The sequence below is a fragment of the Sphaerodactylus townsendi genome, linkage group LG07, assembly GCF_021028975.2.
Source record: "Sphaerodactylus townsendi isolate TG3544 linkage group LG07, MPM_Stown_v2.3, whole genome shotgun sequence".
Classification (NCBI taxonomy): domain Eukaryota; kingdom Metazoa; phylum Chordata; class Lepidosauria; order Squamata; family Sphaerodactylidae; genus Sphaerodactylus; species Sphaerodactylus townsendi.
In genome coordinates, this window is record NC_059431.1 from 30827610 (window position 1) to 30850024 (window position 22415).

Here is a 22415-nt window from a genome sequence, read left to right on the forward strand (position 1 = left end):
TGGGAGACCCAGGTTCACATCCCTATCTGGAAGCTCACTGGGCGGTTTTGAGACAATCACATACTTTCCTCCTAACCTACCGTACAGGGTTGTTGTGAGAACAAAATAAGAGAATAATGTAAGTTACTTTGGGGGTTGCAGGGAGGAGGAATAGTGCAGGGAGAAGGATACAGGAGAAAGTGAAGTTTCTCAACCTTCCTAATGCCGTGACCCTTTAATACAGTTCCTCATGTTGTGGTGACCCCTAACCCTAACTTTTATCCATTTTACAGATATAGAACACTGATGCAAAGAGTCTTAGGCGACCCCTGTGAAAGGGTCATTCGACCCCCAAAGGAGCCGCGACCCCCAGGTTGAGAACGACTGTTCTAGGTAGAGGCTGATGCAGAAGGTGGAAGAGGGAAAGCTTAACATAGAGGGACATGTAAAGTAAGTTGGCTGTTGGGTAGGGAGGACATGGGGTTGCCAACTTAATTTTAGGACATTCTTAGAGATTTGGGGATGGAGCAGAGGGTGGGGGAGGTTTGGGGGAGGGGCTAAGAAAGATAAAATGCCAGATTCCATCCTCCAAAGCGGCCATTTCTTCTAAGGGAACCAGGGTTGCCAATTTACATATGGGGGCCTCTTCCCACCAAGGCTCCACCCCAAAATCTCCAGGAATTTCCCAAGCTGGAGCTCTCTACATGGGGGAGGGGGGGTACTTAAATCTGTTGTTAGGAGGTTCGTTGTGATTCCAGGAGACTTCCAGGCCCCATCTGGAGGCTGGCAATACTATGAGAGAAGGAAGCTGGAAAAGGAAAGTCTGTGGGGACTTGTAGGAAACGGCAACAGAAAATAATGGGGGAGGGGGAAATGAGACGCCTCCCATACATCCTGCAGTATCCCACTTGTTTCATTTTATTCTCACGCTAGAAGTAGACTATAAAATGATCAGACAGCATCTTCGATCATTTTATAATCTGCTTCTAGCCCAAGGAGTGTTTTTAGGGTTATTTAAGCTGCCCAACATGTTATGCTAGAGTTTTATGTGCTTTTTTGCTTATTTTAATGGTTGTTAAATAATATGTTATGTTTTATCTTTTTAAAAATCACCTCAAGCATGTCTGTAAAGAGGAAGCATATTATTTTTAATCTATTTAAATATTTTAAATAATTATTAAATATCCTGATTTTGGGGGGACTGGGGAAGAATATATTGGTAGTGATGACTATGTTCTGTTCACTTTCAACTGAATACTTAACAGTGCACTTTATTGGGACAGCCCCCCCCCCCCCAATAGAATTGAATCTGCTTAGATGGTTCTGTTATTTTGTTGAAGGTAATATTATTTAACCTAAATGCTCAGAGATTACTGAAAAAAACTCAGCAGAAAAAGAATAATGAGGTCGTGTCTATAAAGTAGGGTTGGAGATTCAGACGGTCCAAATCTGGATTTTGACCGAATCTGCATTGATTCGGACGGATTCGGACGAGCAGGGTCTGAATCTGAGCTGTCCGGATCACCAGCCAAATTGCGATTTAAATTTTTTTGGTGTTTTTTCACATTTTGGCCTGCAGGGGGTGCATTTCGAAACATATCAGCACCATAAATTCAGGGTATCATCAGGAGACTGTCCTGATGATACCCCCCAGGTTTGGTGCAGTTTGGTTCAGGGGGGCCAAAGTTATGGAGCCCCAAAAGGGGTGCTCTTATCCCCCATTCTTTCCAATGGGAGCTAAGGAGATGGGGGCTACCCTTTTGAGAGTCCATAACTTTGGCCCCCATGAACCAAACTGCACCAAACCTGGGGATATCATCAGGACAGTCTCCTGATGATACTCTGAAATTTTGGTGCCGATACATCTAAAAATGCGCCCCCTGCAGACACCCCCAGAAATTTGCCCAAGATTCTTTGTTCTGCAGTGACTTAGCTGCATTGCTGTCAATGGGGAATTTCTGATAGAGGGCTGTGGAGTGCACATTTCTCATGGTTAGAGCTTTTTTCAGAATTATCTTCAGGAGAGTCTCTGGATGACACCATCCAGGTTTGGGGAACTTTGCTTCAGGGGACAGTGGGAGATGGGCCCTACCCTTTTTGGGTCCCATAGAATTGAACATGCGGGTGCCTGCAGAGGGCGCATTTTTTCACTTGGTCACCCCAAAATCACCACTACATCATGGCACAAGTTGTTAGGCACATGTCTGCACAAAGCAATCACACATCCCAAGCTTCATGGCCCAACAGTGCCCAAAAACATGGTCAAAAAGCATGGATCCTCACGGATCCTAATGATTTTTTCACTTGGTCACCCCAAAATCACCACCACATCATGGCACAAGTCCTTAGACACATGTCTGCACAAAGCAGTCACACATCCCACACTTCATGGCCCAACAGTGCCCCCAAAACATGGTCAAAAAGCATGGATCCTCACGGATCCTAATCCTAACTTTGGTCCCCTTCAACCAAACTTGGGGGATATGATCAGGAAAGTGTCCTGAAGATACCTTGAAATTTTGGTGTCACTAGCTTAAAAAAAATTTGTTGTAGACCCTCCATGTGCAAGAGCATTGAAACACACAAAACTTTTTTTAAAGCTAGTGACACCAAAATTTTAGGGTACCTCCAGGAGACTCTCCTGATGATACTCCCCAAGTTTGGTGAAGTTTGGTTGAGGGGGCCCAAGTTATGGACTCCCAAAGTCCTTCCCCCATTGTTTCCAATGGGAGCTAAGCAGATGGGGGCTACCCCTTTTGAGGGTCCATAACTTTGGCCACCCTCAACCAAACTTCACCAAACTTGGGGTGTGTCATCAGGACAGTCTCTTTATGATACTCTGACATTTTGGTGCGGATAGGTCCAAAAATGAGCCCCCTGCAGGCACCCCCAGAAATTTCTCATTGAGAGACATGGAGCAAATTCACAGAGAAACGACAAATCTTGGGCACATTTCTGGGGATAGCCCCCATCTGCTTAGCTCCAATTGGAAACAATGGGGGATAGGGGCACCCACTTTGCAGGTCCATAACTTTGGCCCCCCTCAACCAAACTTCACCAATCTTGGGGAGTATCATCAGGAGAGTCTCCTTAAGATACCCTGACATTTTGGTGCCGATACCTCTAAAAATGCGCCCCCTGCAGGTCGAAACACAAAAAACACCAAAAAAATAAAAACGCATCCGAGAATCTCGGATGCTGCTGTAATTTCGGGTGGATCCGACCCCACACACCTGAACTGGGCCCGAATTTTTTTCTAATCTACCAACCCTAGTAAATAGTAGCAATTCACATTCCACAAGACCAGAGCGACAGATAAGAAAACCAGCAGGCTACAAAACAATGAAATGAACTAACTAATTATATAGTTGGTTGGTTGGTTGGTTGGTTGGTTGGTTGGTTGGTTGGTTGGTTGGTTGGTTGGTTGGTTGGTTGGTTGGTTGGTTGGTTGGTTGGTTGGTTGGTTGGTTGGTTGGTTGGTTGGTTGGTTGGTTGGTTGGTTGGTTGGTTGGTTAAAGCGTTTATATATAAAAGCCTTTATTGGCATATAAAAAAACTAACTAGAGTCGGTTCCATTATTTTCCAAACAGGGAACGGTCGTGTGACTATCAGTCACGTTGATTTGTTGTTCAAAATAACATGACTTTCAACCAATAATATTCAGATGATACAAGATGGTAACCATGGTTTGTGCATGGAATTATGTTAACCATGGTTTGTGCATAGAAAAGCTAGAATTCCATGCTGCATGATTTTTCTTATATTCTTCACCTTATGATGTTAAAAAACATTGTTGTTCATATAACCCAGGGTGGTGTTCGCTTAGTTATATATTAAATAGCACATTGGTGCTTTTATGTCCCAGCTCTTTTAGCCTCTTCACAGTTTTTGGTAGTCTTCTGACTAGTCTTTGGTAGTCTTCTGACTGAAAAGAATTGATCAGCCAGCCCTATATATCACTTTTTTCCCAGCCAAGTTTGTGCTCTGAGCTCTCTCTTGGTCCCACTAGTGAGACCCAGATTCATATTCTGAGCCGATGACCAACCTTTGAACCATCATCAAGCATGGATTACTGTAGTGCTCTTAGCATGCGCTTGTTTTGAACAAGTAATTAGAGGGAAATATGCAAAAGACTGAAAATGTTCTGGAAAAGTTTCAAAACAATCAGAGCTTAACCTTCAGATCTGCCCCCAATATCTGCAAAGGCAAGAAGGCCAAGTTCACTCCTGAAAGGCTCCTAAGTGCCCATCAAGTCAGCTGTTATGGAAAGAACAGCAGGGCAGGCACAACTCTGTCCACTGTCTCAGGCATGGTTTATATTCTATTCCCAGACGAGTGTAGATGCTCTGGGAAGAGCTCACTATTTTCCTTACTGCCACGTTGATGCTAAAAGGTGTTGACTCAAAAGCATTCAGGTTTGGTGAACTTTCCTTCAAGAGGTTAAATTTTATGGACCCCGAAAAGGGAGAAGATGGGAGGCATGCAAGGGAGGGGAGGGAGGGGGGCTGGCATCTAGACCTGACCCACCCACCTTAGCAGAGGGAGGGAGGGGTGTGAGGGGTGGCATGCAAAGGAGGAGGAGTGAGGGGTGGCATGCAAGGGAGGGGAGGGAAGGGGCATGCATGTAAGGGAGGGAAGGAAAGTATCTTGGTTTTCTTCTAAAGTGTAATATTCCATGTGAAAGCCCACCTGGTCCCAGGACTACAACCAATTTTGTTCAAACCTGTTTCGAATCCATCTGGAAAATCTATAACAAACAAATGTCGCAAATTAAATCTGGCAGCTTTCCTGCCTGCCAATGTCAATAACCTTAATCGGATTTTTCTTACTGTTTTAAAATACATATTTTTGTAATAGATGACACATTTCAATTTTTCCCCCCTGCTTGTAGCATTATATGCAGGAATGCTAGCATGTCTTGCCCGTCTCAATAAAGAAATCTTAATATTTATTCTTTGTATTTAACATGTATAAACATCTCTCTTTAGTCATTTGATATCTTCTGGAACAGAATACCTACTTTTACAGCCTAGGTGCACGAACTGGTGCTGACTTGGGAAAACCTTAGGGTATGATACTGGTAGTACATTCAACAGGAGCCAAAATGCTGTCCTATTTTAAATGATTTCTCCATGAAGGTATTCTTACAAACAAGTTTGAACTAATAAACTAGTGTGTGAGACTGTCTCATCAGATGCCTGATACTCCCAGCACTATATATACATTTACAATCCTGTAAATGCAAGGATTCTCAGTTTAGAGCTTTAAAGCTAAGTACCAGCACCTTGAACTCCCCTCCCTTGCATGCCACCCCTCCCTCCCCTTCCCTTGCATGCCTCCCCTCCCTCTCCCTCCGCTAGGGTGGGTGGGTCAGGTCCAGATGCCGGGCCCCCTCCCTCCCCTCCCTTGCCTGCCACCCCTCCCTCCCTCCCCTTCCCTTGCATGCTTCCCCTCCCTCCTCCCTTCCCTTGCATGCCTCTCCTCCCTCTCCCTCCGCTAGGGAGGTATTCATAGATCTGGTATTCAATCTGGAGCCAACACAATCTGGAGCCAACACAGCTGTCAGGTCGTGTGTGCTCTCCATGGGGTCCCAGCAAAATTGGCCAAATCTGAGGACATGTAAATCTGCAGATGTGAACCATGAAGGGCCAAGAAGGATCATTAGACAAACCTTAAAAACATTCCAGGTGTGCAGAAAAATCAGAAACCTTTTAAAAAATGCATGGAGGGTATTATGAACCCCCAAAATGATAAAAGGAGGGCCTGTAGCTTTTAAAAGATACGCCCTTAGTAGCCCTTTTTAGGTAACCATAAAGGCATGATTAACCCAGGCAAGGGTGCTTGCTACTGTTCAACAACAGCCATCCCACAAAAGCCAGGGAATTGTAGTTTCAGACTGGGTCCTCAAATCTCTATTCTGCTGTGGAAACTCACTGGGGGCCTCACTGAACTGTAGTGAGGATAAAATGGAGGGGAAGAAAATGATGTAAGCTGCACTTGGTCCTCAAATTGGGTCTTTCTCCTGTGGAGAAAGGCGGAACTTAAATGAAGGAAATAAACAAGATGGAGGGCAAATAAAAAGTAGATTAGAGGGTGGGTGAGAAGGTATCAGAAAATTCTAATTCCTGTAGTTATTAGGATGAGGGAGGATTTATTGCTGCAAAGTGATAAGCTGTACTACTGCAGTCAAAACTCTGCTCACAACCTCAATAGAAGTTAGTGTCAGGCAGCCAGCTCATGGTTGACTCAGCCTTCCATCCTTCAAAAATGGTAAAATGAGTACCCAGCTTGATGGGGGTAAAGAAGATGACTGGGTAAGGCAATGGTAAACCACCCTGTAAACAAAGTCTGACTAGTAAATGTTGTTATGAGACATCATCTCATGGGTGAGTAATGAACCAGTACTTGCATAGGGGGCTACCTTTACCTAGGAGGGAAGGAGGAAATAGGGTGGGGAGGGGCTACAGAACAAAGTTTGGATCCAGCCACCCAAGTTCCTTATAGGTTCCCGCCCAGTGCAATTGAACCCAGCTCAGCTGGCACCATGAAACTGGGCTGCCAGGGGGAGGAAAGGAAGGAAAACTGAAGGCAAAAGGACAGGTAAAGATAGGTTTGCTGGTGGTTAATAAGAAATGAAGGAAGCAGGAATAAGTGAGAGAAAAACGTGAAGTACCCTGAAAGACCTACTACATCCCCCACTTAACTGAGGATATTTAAATCCAGAGACTGGAGTGCTGAATGCACAAGATGGATATTTTGCCAAATTTGAAAAATGCCCTAGATTTGCAGAAAAATCTGAACTGTTAAAATACATTGTGTGGTGTCTAAAAACCTAAACACTGCAAGAAGAGTACCTTCAACTTTAATAAACAGATGTGCTGAGGGGCTGTTCCTAGACAACCATAATAGTTTGCCTAGCAATCCAGGCTTGGGATATGCTTTGTTTCTGCCAGTAAAGGACACGGGGGGCTGTTTTGGTCTTTGAGGGGGGACTTGTTGCAGCCAGCCCTGGCAGCTGCCACCAAACAACTTGACACCACCCAAACTGCTTCGCTCATCCAAGCTTGGCTGCCTGCTACTGTTCAGCAACAGCCACCCCACAAAAGCCAGGGCAACGTAGTGATCAGAGTTTCAGATGGGACCTCAAATTCCCATTCTGCTGCAGAAGTTCACTGGGTAACTTTGAGCCTGTTATGCATTCTCAGCCTAACCTACCTGCAGGGTTGTTGTGAGGAGAAAATAATGTAAACTTCATTGAGGAGAAAGGAAAGAAGTAAATTACAGCAATAAGATGGGGAGAAAATAAAATGTAGGCTGGTGAGTGGGTGTGAAGGAGAGAAAGAAGTAGAGAGTTGCTTGGATGAGGGAAAGATTAAATAAGTGTGGGGAGATGCTAAACAAAGTGAGGTGTTCCTGCATGTCCCACCCCCTTATACAAATGGGCCCTGCTCAGCTGGTACCACGCAACTGGGCCACAGTTTTCCTAGGAAGAAGCTGCCAGAGAGAGGGAAGGAAAACTACAGACAGGGAGCAGATAAATGTAGGTTGACTGGTAAGTGGAAAAGACAGAAGGAAGCAGGAAAAGGGGAGATGGTATGGAAGCTTTGAGTAAAAGAGGATATAGTTAGGGAAAAGAAAATGAGATGCCCCCACAAGTCTTTGCACATCTTCCATTTGTGTGTATTACACACACCACCACCATTCTTCCAAGAAAATTGGGTCTTTGCTACCACCTGCTACCCAAGTTCCTTTAACTGGAGCAAATGTCAGGACTGAAACTAGATTGGTTGTGGTGGGCTGTGTGGCTGTGGTCTGGTAGATCTTGTTCCTAATGTTTCACCTGCATCTGTGGCTGGCATCTTCAGAGGTGTATCACAGAGAAAAGTCTGTTAAACACGTCTGTTACACACTGGACACAGTGTGTAACAGACTTCTCTCTGTGATACACCTCTGAAGATGCCAGCCACAGATGCAGGCGAAATGTTAGGAACCAGATCTACCAGACCACGGTCACACAGCCCAGAAAACCAGTTGAATCCAGCCGTGAAAGCCTTAGACAACACATGAAACTAGATTCTTCATGTTCTCCTCTACTGAGTCACAGCCCCTAATTAGTCAGTATCCAGGAGAGGGTTTGCTAGAATTGTCACATTGACACTTTATACAAGTCTGAGCTAGCTCAAGTAATTAAATCTTAGACTAAGCCCCATAATCTGCACTTATAATAATGAAACACTGAAAGAACAGAATATTTGAAGTGAAGAACTTTCTCCCTTATAGTGAAACAAATAAGATTTAAGATACTAGAGGCATTTAAGTGGTGCCTCCTCTCAAGAAGAAAAAAACTGTGGGAGAATTCAAAAAAGACTGTATTTATTAATTTCATTTCCTACATCTTTGTTATTTCCAATCAGTTCAGTGGTCAGTGTGTCAAAAAAGGTTACATTTTCCATCGTAATCATGAATAACCACCAGGCCATGCTATGCCCTCTGTCAGGCATGCATACATTTCTGGGTTTTTTGTGAAGTTAATACAGAAACAAAACATATGTCTGAAGCTTTCTGGGAATACAACTGAAATAAAAAGCAGTCTGGAAAAGAGGACAACTGAAGTGGAATTAAAAAGTATAGTCACTGGCTCACCAAAGGCTGAAATGAACAAAGATCGTTAACAGTGCTGTCCCTTAAGCATTACATTAAGAATATAATCAAAACACATTGAGAAGGCTGAGAGAAGATGGAAGAGTATTTCCTTGCACTGGGTCCCAGTCTTCTAGTACTGGAACTTTCTTCAACAGCCTTCAGAGATGAGGCATGCTCCACCAGAGGAAGGCTCAATTTGACAGACCTTTAGATCCAACTGATAGACATCACAATAATAATAATACCTTTCAGTTATATTTCCATTTATCAGAATATCACTATAGCTGTAAGTTGCAGGAACACATGATCTGCGATTAGTGAGCAGTAGTTAAAAATATATAGCTGGCTCTTTATTTACATTTCTACCCAGACAATACTGCTGGTCAGTTATTTACCTGTACAAATGACTGTTGTCTTCAAAATCCTCTTTGCCCCATCTTCCTTTGATATCTTCAATTACATGATTCTTCAGGAACTTTTTAAGGAGCTGAACTGTTTGAGTACGGGATACTTCTGGACTAAAATTCTGGTTGTGCCTGAGCAGGCTGTGCAGCCAGTCTACTGCTTCAGATGCTGTGAAGCAACGCTCATAGCTTCTGAAATGACAACGATGCTTTCGTAGCGGCATGCCACCTCGAAAGAGTTCAATAGTCTCATTCCACTGAAAGGAGAAAACAGAGAAACACAAAAGCCTTAGAAAACTATTTCCAAGTATTATTTAGCAACTATACTGTGAAGGCTGGCTAAAGACCCCTGCCCAAAACTGACCTTCTGCTAATTTGGGGGGAAAGGGGAAAGGCTGATATCCTGGTTTCTTTTACTGAATTTAATATAATTCTGTATTTTGTCACTCGTCATTTGAATTGTTTTACTGCTGCTATTTTAATAATTTATGTCATTCTAAATTTCTCCTGCTTCTTCAGCTTTCATTGAGAAAAGGAGTTTGGATTTTATACCCCACTTTTCTCAACCGCGAAGAGACTCAAAGCAGCTTGCAAACTCCTTCCCCTCCCCTCAACAGACACTTTGTGAGATAGATGAGGCTGAGAAAGTTCTGAGAGAACTGTGACTAGCCCAGCTGGCATCATATGGAGGAGTGGGGAACAGACCTGGTTCACCAGATTAGAATCCACACTCATGTGGGAGAGGGGAATCAAACCTGGTTCTACAGAGTACACCTGCTCTTAACCACTACCCCACATATTGGGAGCTTTAATTGGTTCTTAATCAATAAGAATGTGGGAAATGGCCTTAAGATAGATAGGAAGACAATCACCTTTCCTGCTCATCTAAGGTGAGCACAGCTGGATTTCTAGCAAAAGCCTTTCTTCCCCAGGAAAACAATTAGAGGTTTTATCGATATGTTGTGTGTGTTAAGTACCATCAAGTCGCTTCCAACTGATGGCAACCCTATGAATCAATGTTACACTGATAAATATTTTACCTATGTCCATTTCTTTCTCTCATAAGATATCTCTTACTGCCAAAAATTTAGAGAAGTCTGTAGATCTGTCATCTGATTGGTTCCTCTCCCCCCCACCCCACTGGTACATATTTCTGAAAGGTGCTACTACCCCTAGGTGATATGCCCCCTCTTTCCCCCCTAGAAACGCCATTGGGGTGGACTGCAGTGGCCGCCTGCCAGCGGATCCTCTCCTCTGCCAGTGTCAGTGCCAAGGGAGGTCAAATCCACCAGCATGGCTCCACACTGCTCCCAGTGGCGGATTTGGATGGGGCCATAACAGCATTATAAAATCCCCCACAACATATGTATTGTCATAGGCTAGTGGTGGTGAACCTATGGCACTCCAGATGTTCATGACTACAATTCCCATCATCCCCTGCCAGCATAGCCAATTGGCCATGCTGGCAGGGGATGATAAAGAATTGTAGATCATGGTATCTGGGTGCCAGGTTTCCTAGCGATCATAGGCTTTCATGGTCGGGGATCCAACTGGTTGTTGTGGGTTTCCGGGAGAAACAATATTGGCGTGGTCTGGTAGATTCCCCACAACAGTTTGTAGTTTTCGGCAACTGTTCCAGGGCTGCATCATGATAATTTCATATTCTTATAGGAAACTGAGGATCTCTATCAGCTGTACCCTCAATATGTGGGGGAAAGTGTTTAGTGATGCATGTTATAGCTGTCTTCATCTGGAAATGTAGCAACAAGCTTATCAAAAAACACTTCTCATATCTTCAATTGGGACAAAAGCTAATTTGGGACAAAAGCTAATATCAATTGGGACAAAGCTAATGCTCTTTCAATTTAGGACAAAAAAAAACTTTGAATTAATATGTTGATATTTGTTTTATATTTCAGTCTTCAAGCCAATATTTTTTTTATTTTACTGGTAGGAATGCTGCGGCACAGATGCAGTACAATCTTACCTTTTGTCTCAGTGTGTGGAAAGGCAATTCTCACAGTCATACCAGTCTTCTCAAAAGTGTGCGGGCATTTTTCTTGCGGGCTTTTTTTTATGGTCACCACTCTTATCTGGTCAGCACCACAGTCAAACAAAATACTCAGAAACCAACAGTTATCTCGTTTGATTCACTAACATCAGAACTGCTACAAAATATACAAAATTCCCCTGAACTGTAATGTGTACTCTAAGTTCAGTGTCTGCTGGTCTTGAAATTCGGTTTAATGTTTATTTCCAAACTTTAACATAAAACTTGTCTCTACTAGAGGCAGGGGAGCAAGTAAAGAGATTTTAGCTCAAGATTTACTTATTTATGCCATCATTTTGTACATGTATATCCAAAGAGCCATTCAAGGCAGGTTATAACGCAGTTATAAAAACAATATAGAATAATAACTAGTAAAATTGAACAGCAATAACAGAAGTTCCCAATTATATAAAATTCAGAGTACAATTCCCTTCAGACTGTTCCAGCAATTAATGACTACTTTAGAAACAGTCGTTTACTTACAGGTAAAGAGGGATATCCTATTGGCAGGGGAGAATCTTAGTAAGGTTTCAAGTAAGAATTGAAGAAGAAATAAGAAGGCATAGATACAAAAAAAATAGCAAATTACCACCAGCGAAATCTTAGTATAGCAGCAACCTTCTGTAATATTGCGTAGGTGACTTCCTGCACACTACAGCTATTAACTAGCGTGGCATTGTTCAGTGAGCACTCTATATATTTCTTCCTTAGATTTGACTGTTACATGATTATGTTTCCCTTTGTAGTTACTCTTTCACAATTCCTCAACCATGATTTTAATATCTATGTTCCCCTTCCACAATAAAACAAATGCAACGTAAACGCATAAGATTACATAAGTAAACCCAATATGGGAAAAAGTACAGTCAGGTTCATGGAAGCTTCTGCTGGAATCAGATCAAAGGTGCCACAAGGCTCCTGGTTTTATTACTATACAGCAAATCCTCAGGAATTGTTACATGCAATCATTTGATTGCTGGTTAGAAGAGAGCCTTGGCAGGCTGGTAGAATTCCAGCTGGTGAGAACTTCCTCCTCTTTCCTTTGAGTTCTGAAACCCAGTCAGCAATATCAAGAAGAGGTGCCCTTGCACATGTAAAGAGCAGACGATCACTGGGAAGCCAAATGGTCCTGCCTCTCCTGCCACCATGCCCTATTCACCACATGAGGGCACACAGACCTTGTTGGAGAGAAAGCAGGCACGACTGCCTTCTTTCTTGTTAGCTGTGTCTTGATCTGGTGGGCAAAGGTGCGCCAGCAGGACAAAGGCAGATACTGCCATGCTTTTCCACTTCAAACACACCATGATTCAGTCAGCACAGGGTAAAGTTAGACATTGCTGTCTTCCTCTCCAGCCTGGTCGAAGCCAGGCACCACTGCACTCAAGTTCACAGGTCACCATTTTTTTACTTCTTCCAGCACTGGGAACAAAGCTATAGAAACACCATTGTATGCCATCTTAGCTGGGCACAAGCACTCTGTAGAACCACCAAGAGCACAGTTGCTGAGAGCATAAGGCAAAGCCAGGTGCTGCTGTGACCATTGCATTTATTTATTTAAAACATTTCTGTGTTGCCCTTCCACCTAAATAAGGTTCCCAAGGCCTTTTTGCAGGTTGATGCCACACAGCACTATACCCAAGCTCCTGGTAACCAGGTACACCACAGCTGAATCAACATGAAGCTAAGCTGGGCCACCTCTGTTCCCACTTCACAGGGCTGTAAGCAAAGTGGGAACCGCAGAGAAAATGAGTGCTGCTATACTCTGTCCCACCAGAAGATCTCAGGAGATTTGTAGATTAATCTACCATTTCCTAGACCATCTCTGTTCTAGAGTGCTTCGTTTGGGTCCTAGTGCTTACCAAGTTCTGTCCCCAAGGCAAAGGACCAGAGCAGAGCATTCTAGAACAAAGACAATCCAGGAAATGGCAGATTACTTCATAAATCTCTTGAGATCTTTCGATGGGAAAGAGTATACCGGTAGCATACAGTAAAACAGGAGTGCTGAACTCATTTGTTACAAGAGTTGGATTTGACACAAATGTGGACAGGCCTGGGGGGGGGGGAGATGGCTGCCTCTAGCAGACTCACTAGCTCCAATTAGCACTTGGGAGGGGAGGTGGCGACGTCAGCTGGCGAGCTTGCAGTGGGCCTCGCTAGCAAATAACAGCACTGGAGAAGGTGGCCAGCATGGGGGGGAGGGGGCGTGTTGTTCAGCCAGCAATCCCACAGCAGACTCGCCAGCCCAGAATGATACTGGGGGGAGGTGGTTGGCACTGGGGGGGTGGTGGCAGACACAGCAGTCAATCCCATAGCAGGCTCATCAGTCCAGAAAGGTACTGGGTGGTGGTAGTTGGCTCTTGCAGGGGGGGCTGCCACAGCTGGAAAGTGCCAGATCAGCACTATGGGGGGGGGGTCTGCTGTTTTAGATGGCCACAGCAGGTCACCATCCCAGAATGGCACGGGGGGGGGGGGGGGGTGTGGCTATCACAGTTTGTGAGTCCACAATGGGCGAACGTGCCCAGATGGGCATGGGGAGGGTGGCAGGCCAGCCCAGACTCCAAGTGGGGTGGATGCCTGGACTGACAAGGCCGCAGCGGGCTTGCGAGGCCAGGTGATGGTGCCTGGACTGGCAAACCTTCAGAGTGATGGTGCCTGGACTGGCAAACCTTCAGCAGGCTCCTGAGACCAGATCGGGAGCGGGGTGTGAGTGTGACTGGCGAGCGAGCAGTGGGTAAAGGCAGCTGCTGCTGTGCCCGTGTCCCTTCTCCCATAGGCTACTGTGCTCATCTTTGCTAGCCTGGGCTCCCAGCTTCATCTTGCGTGCCATCGACACCCGTTACCTTACCTGGTCGCCTCAGTTTGGGCGGAGCTTTAGGGCGATTCAGGTGAGTCAATGGCCAACCTGCCCCTATGAAGAGGCGTGCGTTGATCTCCCCCCATTCTCCTTCGGCTCTACAGACGCGATCTCCCCCCCCCCCCAGCGCCCCTTCTTTGCAAAGCCCCCCTTCCGCCACTCACCAGGCGCGTCGCTCGGTAAGGCCCCGGTCCCACTAGGCGAGGCTCCATCGGCCGCCACGACGGGGCTCCCTCAGCAGCCTGTCTCCACGGAGACCGGCCTGACACAACGAGGATTTGAATCAGGGGCCGCTTTGCTCTGATTGGACCCGACCAAAGTCACGTGGTGTCTGGGAAACTTCCGATTGGAGGCGACCCTTTGAGAGACGCGCTTTAATCCCGTCCCATTTTTTTTTCCTTGCTGCTCCTCCTCCTTCTCCCCCTCAAAGTGTCTGGAAAGTGCTGCTGTCTTAGTTAAGTCTCTTGATCAATCCGCTTCACGTGTTAGCCTATACTGACGACAGAAGGCAACTTTGGGAAGGATTTCTGGGCAGTGGCTCAAGTCGCAAGCAGGGCACGCGCGCTCTGGGCTTGCATTGTCTTTCAAATGAGTATAGCTGGGACAGCTTGCTTCCCAAGGCACACCTTATCTCACCCCCGCCTTCACACGTATGTGTTGGGCGCTGTTTTTAATTCATTTAATTCACAGACGCAACAGGTGAGGAGTTTTGCCTGGAGTGTTCCTGTTCATTTGTACTAGCAGTTTGTAAGAGAGTACAGAGATAGGGAGTGTCCCCTACTGTACAAGCGGGTCTCGAACCAGCAGCACCGGTTTGTTTAATTCAACCTAATTTCATTCCACTTAACGGTACAAGGGATTGGTTAGCTCTGGGAGGAAGGCAGCCGACTGCAAAATCACCGTGAAAAGGAAGCCTTGTAGCATTTTAACAAAATTTCTACTCCAGCGTGAACTTGCATGAACTAGAGTCACGCTACGAAAACAGGCACCATGGAAGGCAGAAGAATTAGTAATCACACCTCTGTTCTCCCGGCCCCACGCGCTGCTTTTGGCTTGGAGGGATTTTGTGGCCTATAATAATATTTTGAAGACAAAATAGTGTATTGAAAGGGTGCGACCTTTTTGCCCTTCTGGGCACATTTGGGACTTTCCCATGCCATGGCAGCCAGCCGCAAGACGATTGCCATGGCATTATAAACCTATTGCTGCCAAAGCAACCTTTTGAATTATAGACCAGCCAATGGAATCTCCAGTAGTCAGCCCAGCTGGCCAAAAGCCATACCTGGCCCTGCTCCCTTTCTGAAAACACAGGCAGCATGTTTAGGACCTGGTGTGATGGGGCTGTAATCTGTCCCTTTCTCATTCACAGCACTGGACCCCTGCTATTGAAACTGTTTTGTATATTAATGGCTATATTTATCATTAAATTCCACTCTTTAACACAGCTTACTTGGCGCCTTTACTTTGCAAGGTAATTTATAGTCTAACCTTTTTCTAAGGTTTCTAGGTAATAAGCTATGTTCGTAGCCCTTCACCATTAAAAAGTATCTCCCCCCACCCCCATACTGTAAGACATCTTCCCACAACACAAGAATGAAACACACTTAAGAATCATGGACTTTAATATGGTACAGTTTGTACAAAATACATTAATGTTCACAGGCAATGTACTGACAGTGACCTTTATGGTCCATTAAGTTTTCATTACATTTTACTCCATGTCAATTAAAAACAGCCCACAACCTAACCTATTTTGTATCTTGTCAGTGTTCAAAGTACTGCCAAATACTTGTCAGATACACTTCATTTCTACAATGAATACATAGGCACGTCTTTCCAAGAAACGGCCATTAAGTACTCATTTCTTTGATCCATAGGAAATATTTCTCATATGTGCAAAGCTGCTAAAAATGACAGGCCAGTGTTTTCCAATCAGTAGGCTTTACCTTCCCTCCCACATCACCATTACAACCCAAATAATTTATAGTAAAAATACAAGGCTTTTGTTGTTGTTTAGGAAAAACATGTACAAAACATACAGGGTGCTGAGCACCTAAGCATCTTGATTGTCAAGTAGTACAAGTCAGAAAAACTCAGGTTTGTTGTAGCAGTGTGCTTCATTCAGCTTTGTTTTTGCTAACACCATTTTTAAGAGACTTGGGCGGTCTCTTGCCTTTAGTGTAGGCATGGTACCAGAAGTGTAGAAACAGGATTAAAAATACCAGTCCATATAGCCCAATAATGAACATAAAGATGGGGTACTGATATTGGCAGTTGTCCATTAAGTAGATGTGTCCTATATGGGAGGTAACCATAATGAACTGGATCTAGAAGAGAAAAAGTGCAAAATGATTAAGTTGTGCATTTGTTTTAGTCAAACATAAGGCACAGGAAAAAAAAACATCAGTAGAAAGTTTCCCCAAAGAATGGGATTCCAGAATAATTCTACAAAACAAACTTTTCTTGCAATATAGGACAATTAGACAAATAATTTCACTTTACACCAGGGCCAACTGTGGCCCTCCAGATGTTCATGGACTACGATTCCCCTGCCAATTGATCATGCTGGCAGAGGCTGATGGGAATCATAGTCCATGAACAACTGGAGGGTCACAGTTGGACACTTCTACCTTACCCTGTATTCCAAGAATGCTAGGATTCATCTTTTCATGTTATGCTAAGATGTTTGTTTGTGCTGCCTTTAGGAGTTCATTAAACACATTTTTAAAAAAAGGTAGCAAGATTTTAAAACTTGTAAAGACACAATTAGGAACAATTCACTGGAAAAAGTGAAACATATCGAAAATATTTTAAAGAACACATCAGATTCTAGTGTGCAACACTTCCACAAATATTTATTATACTTCCATCCTGGCTATGGAATCCTGGAGTTAGAAAGTAAAGCTGGCTCCATACACTTCACCAAGCTCTTGCCAAGAAAACACTTCCATGCAGGAATTGGTAAGAAATGCCACACCTGGGTTTCTTGTGTGTCCAGATACTGAGAATGAGGGAGCAACAAGCTGCAGTTTCTCTGCACCTGCATGCTAGATGTACATTCCACCTGTTATAATCGATTTATGTATTTCATGTTAGCTCTTATAACACCCTCAAGCAAGTGAAGAGTAAAAGCCACATATCTATTTAGAAAAGCCTAACAAAGGCTCCCTCTTATTTGCCTTGCACTGAGCCACACCATTAGACCATAAGGGCTAGCGTGGCACGGTGGTCTATGGTTGTATAGTGGTTAGAGAATTAGACAAGGATTCAAGAGACCCAGGTTTGAATCGCCACTGTGCCATGGAGGTCAGTGGATAACTTTAGGCTAGTTACTTATTCTCATCCTAACCTGCTTCAAAGGGTAGTGATTGTGCCGCTAAAAATGGAAGATGGTCTGGGAAGACACCTAGGGGGCCCCACTGGGAAGAAAGCAGAATATAAAAAACTACCTGGTACTGTCTATCAATGGGGCAATGGCCCTCCACAGAGAAGTTGTTTCCACTCCTGCTACATCACAGTCTTTTCAGCAACAAGTTCCTGGGATTGAACTTGGACCTTCACCAATGGAAAGTTTATTCTCTACTACTATGACCGGTCTCTTTGGGTCAGTATGAAGCAAGCCTCTTATGTCAGAACTTTTCATTCCTCTCCAACAAGCAAAATGGGCACAACTACCACATACTGCAAAAAGCATATAGGATTTACAGGAACAGAAATCTCACACCAGAAAACCCCCCAAGGATACACTCCAAAACAAATAAAGATGGACAAGCATCCACCATTTAGAGCACAAACCCTTCCATATATTGAGGTCTCATTGTAAGTCTCTAGCTAAATGATCCTTGGTTGGTCTGTTTAGCTGTCATAAATAGCAGCCAATTATAAATCTCAAAATGACGAGTTGCTCTTTTGTGGAGTCACTGTTGTACATACCAACAGACCAGGGTGGGTTAAGATCATCAGTCCATACTGTTTAATCGGAAAAGCTGAACTCTCCAAACTTTGAAGCAGATACTCTTCCTTTCCCTGCCATTTTTAACTTGGAAACGCCAGGCATTACCTGGGGCTACCTACAGTCAAAGTATGGCTGGCTAGTGATTTACAGCTTTTCTCGCCTAGTTACTGCACCACTTCAAAAGGACTTCAATATTAAACTTCATGTTTGAAGCTCTTTTATAGCTTTAGGTTAAAATCTCCAGAGCCAAGTTGGTGAACAGTTAAAAGTATGACCCATCATTGGTCAATTAAAATTGTGTGTTGTCTTAATGAGAACTTCCGTGATTGCTTATTATAAGCAGGCCACTATCCCACAGAACTTCCCTAGATAAATTTGTTACAATGCGCTACACACGAGGCTGCCCTTGAACACAGGTCAGAAACTTCAGTTGGCACAAACTGCTGTCTGATGATGATGCAAGGGCATGTTGTGATGATGATAAAGACGTAAAATTTCCTGAAATTTTCTAGCTGGTGAGGTGGAAACTAAAATATATGCAATGCTCAATTTCTCCCAAACCTAAATTTCTTTCCCTGGTTGAACATAACATGCATCATCTGACAGCATATAAAATTGTCCTGTTTCAGTGGTGGCAAACCTATGGCACGCGTGCCAGAGGTGGCACTCAGAGCCCTCTCTGTGGGTACGCGTGCACAGAGTTCATCATGTAGGGGGAGTGGAAAATCACCCCCCCAAGACTTTTTGTCTGTAGTAGGAGAGTTTTTTCCTCCAGTGTTCCTCCAGATTTATCCTAAAAACTTTTCATGCTGTACATTCAGTGTGCGAAAACCTTGCCTTAAAAAAACATTTTAACTACGGTATTTTCAAAATAAAATGATCTTACAGGAATTGCTTTTCATTTTTCTCCCAAAGTTTCCAGTTTTTCTACTGGAAAAATTGGAAGAAGGGTCTCAGATTCATTTTTTATTTTTACATTTCAGTTTTTACCTGAAGTCCTCACTCAGAAAAGATATTTACCCATTATAGAAAAAGCTATACTGGCTTTCTGAATGTTTCTGGACCAACCTTAAGCTGTTGGCTTTCAGACCTTAGAACTGTGATACATAGAAGCTTATAACTGTGAACTGTGAGACAGACTCTTTTCCCATAGGATGCCTCCCCCCATTTTAAGATCAATTGGTAAGGTCTATACATGATGCAGTCCCATATTGGAAAGATTTCCATTGCCCCATCTGTCTAGTCAAAAGATTTTAGAAACATTTAAATTCAGAATTGTATTTATAGGTCCTGATTTCAAATGCATATTATTAAAAAGTGGTACTTTATTGTTGTTTATATTAGTTTTTATTCCTAATTGTAAGCCACTTTCAAGTTGTCAAAAAAGTAAACTACAGATTTTGATAAGCTTCTTAAATCTGTGCATAATACTGGAATGCCACTGGCCTGGTCTTACAGGTTTAAAAACAGGATTTGAAAAGAGTCCTATATGATTTAAGTTTGTATTTACATTCAAGACCTATACTTTACAGAGATGTGATCTTTTTTTCTGGAAGAGCCAGGTTAAATGGTAGAAGCCAAGGGCATACAATGTATTCAGGCATCTTAAGGTCTCACATGGCATGCAGACAAGATATACAAAACACTGACAGACAGGGATCCAATAATTATTTCTGTCAGAAGAACATTGCTGGCTTGGCTTGCCTCCCCATCCCACTGCAGCCCAAAATATTACTCCTGTGGGAGAAGAGAACCTGAGGAACAGCACAAGAGCAAGTTGGAGGGTTGTGCAGAAGAAAGGGGGAAAGGTTGCCTGGCTTTCCAATAGCACAAGCCTATCACTGGATCCAAACCACAGGTAGACAATACTTATTAAAAAAACACAACCAATACATGATTTGAAAGGTACTTACAAGTTGTATAGATGTCATATGCTTTTTCCACCATAAGTACTTATGAAACGATGGCCCCAAGGAACTGAGGGCATAGTAAGTATACATAATTACATGCACAATGGCATTTATCATACCATGGAATGTTCCTAAGCCACCTGGGAGAGAAATGATAGAGTCTGTTGCCAATGGTGTACCTATCAAATTTATAGAACACATCATCATACAGACAGATAGCTAAGAAACAATCAGTTCACCTCAGGGAACCTAAGAATCTCTTCATATGATTCAAGAGTAGTCCAGTTACTGACAAACGCAGGGGAGTAGTAACTAGTTGCAAACAGAAAGAGTTCTAGAGAAAGTGAAATACCAAAATAGTTTGCATATTTATTTCAGGGAGTTGGTAAGTTTTTATACAAAATAGTTTTATAAGTAAAACAACACAACAGGAAAACATCTCATTGACATGCAACTTGATTAATTTAATCTGGAGCGCTGTAGTCACAAACAGCTCCCAGGTTCAAAACTAGGTAACCAGACCTGTTTTGATTATTTACTAGCATCGTGTTAGCCAAATGTCATTTGGTTCTTTTCATTTTTTGCCTCTAACAAATCTATTAGACAAAGTATCAGTTGCTCATCACAATTGTTTGTCTCAACAGAACTGAGTCATAGGTGGCATTACATGAATAAATATTAGAAGTTGCTTGGTTAGAAGTTAGAATGTTAGAAGTCACTAGGCATGTGATAAAAGCAGTCAAACTGCTTTAAAAGAAAAGATTTGGAAGATGTTATTTGAAGAAAAGCAATGCCATCTCAAGAACCAGAGACAATACTAGCCCAGGCATTGATGTCAAGACAATAGTGCAGTTCACGTGTACTTTGTGACAAGGGCAACAGCATCATTTGAAAGGTGGGAAATATTCAGACATTGTTGATGGCCGATGTGAATGCTGATACCACATACAAAAAGAAGGATACAGGTTTCTTCCACTCTAAAGTTTTGCTTTGTGTCCCCCACCTACCCCCAAACCCAGCAGCTTTTATGAGAGGAGGAGCGGTTGCTTCCATACAACATGATCATGCAATCATCCACCTTCCAAGCCTTCCCTGGCTTCACTCATTATTTGCCAAAATGTGCTTTACTGAAGGATTGTACACAAAATAAGTTTGCTCATTACACAGATAGGAAGGTGCAGACTTTCAGATTCCCCATCCACATTTGGTACCATTCCCCTTTCCACAAGCAGGCTTTTTGCTAGCTTTTAAAAATAATAAGTGTACTGCTTTAGTGCAACAAACCTATAGTAATATATTTACTACCAATTAAAAAGAGGCAAGCAAAACTTCTTGCACTGGATGGCAAGAAGGGGCTAATACAGGGAACGGCCCTGTGTGTATCCTCACTGCGTTTGCAGAAGTAATGAGAGAATAATGGAGGATTCTACCATTGTACAGTTATGGGTTTATCTTCAGGCAATTACAGCCTCAGACTCTCCGGGATGATTGATCCAGATCAGCTCACTAGAGAATTTCCTAATAAGCTTAATATCTGCGTTTGCCCGGTCAAAATAATTTTCCATGAAAGCAGGTAGGAATTTTGTGCATCTTAGATGTCAGCTCCAACTGGATCTGAAACCCTAGTCATGGCAATGACTACAACCTGAAGGAATACGTATTGCAGAAAAAAGCAAAAACGTTATGACTTTCTATGTTGGAAACGGATTTGAAGGGACAACCAACCCAGATGTCTTAATTTGGGGAAACACTGCAGGGGGAACTCTCCAGTGCAGCAGGGTTGTTTTTTGTTTGTTTGAATGAGTGAAATGCTTTTCAATATAAGGTTCTTGTCACTCAAAATGACAAGTATTGTGAAGATTTCTATGCAAGACATCTACAGCAGTTGATAACTATCATTCCAGTATATACTGCAGGCGTACATCTTCAGGGATAGGTTCACTTACAAAAAAGGCCAACTCGGTCCATAATTAACAAGCATTTGCTATATCATTTGTCTCTCCCGTTGCTGCCAGTAAGGTGGGCCACATGTTAAAGTTGCTTTTTAAAAGGTGAGAAATTCCCTTAAACATACTGAATTGTTTTTAAAGCACACTTTACAGTTAAGTACACTGTTTCAACTCTCAACTACCTGCAGCAAATTTGACTCCAAACCACCAGGTCCAAGGCATGATTGAGTGATGGAAGACATGTAGGAATGTAACTTGGCCATTTTTCTTTCGCAGGACAAAGAAGACCTGAAATAATTTAAACAGATCTTAGTGCAACTTGCAACTGAAGTTAAATGCATGTACTAGAATAGACTGTACGATCGGATGCACTGAAAGACCATTCTCTCTCAACTTTCATTTCACCCATGAAGATGCAGACATACAAAAGAAATTTATGAACTACTGAAGACCTATAAAGCCTGTATAAAGTGCCATCTGATCCGATGTCAGGACTATTCAGTCTCACAAGAACTAGGCTAACTCATTTCATCTCTTGGGTTGGATCCAACTATTTTTTTCTTTGGTTGAAACTGAAGGAAGGAGGATTTCCTTGCACACCCACCATGATTAGGAGGGGGATCATGGGATTTGCATGTACAAAGGTCATCTGAGGTGTCGGCTGAAGTAGC

General features: G+C 43.2%; 2 protein-coding genes across 9 annotated transcripts in view; both read right to left on the reverse strand.

The window, feature by feature from the left end:
- The window catches only part of DEPDC1B (DEP domain containing 1B), a 36806-nt gene extending 22595 nt beyond the window's left edge, over window positions 1-14211 (reverse strand). The window contains exons 1-2 of the mRNA XM_048504525.1: window positions 14095-14211; window positions 9018-9283 (exon numbers count right to left, since the gene is read on the reverse strand). Coding sequence (XP_048360482.1) covers window positions 9018-9283; window positions 14095-14142 — 314 coding nt within the window. The 5' untranslated portion in view covers window positions 14143-14211. The remainder of the gene's footprint in view (window positions 1-9017; window positions 9284-14094) is intronic.
- A 1323-nt stretch (window positions 14212-15534) lies between these two features.
- The window catches only part of ELOVL7 (ELOVL fatty acid elongase 7), a 39816-nt gene continuing 32935 nt past the window's right edge, over window positions 15535-22415 (reverse strand). For all 8 annotated transcript variants that reach the window (XM_048502587.1, XM_048502592.1, XM_048502588.1 and 5 more), the window contains 3 exons: window positions 21927-22032; window positions 19799-19935; window positions 15535-16257 (listed from right to left, as the gene is read on the reverse strand). In XM_048502587.1, the coding sequence (XP_048358544.1) occupies window positions 16048-16257; window positions 19799-19935; window positions 21927-22032 (453 nt within the window). In that variant the 3' untranslated portion in view covers window positions 15535-16047. The remainder of the gene's footprint in view (window positions 16258-19798; window positions 19936-21926; window positions 22033-22415) is intronic.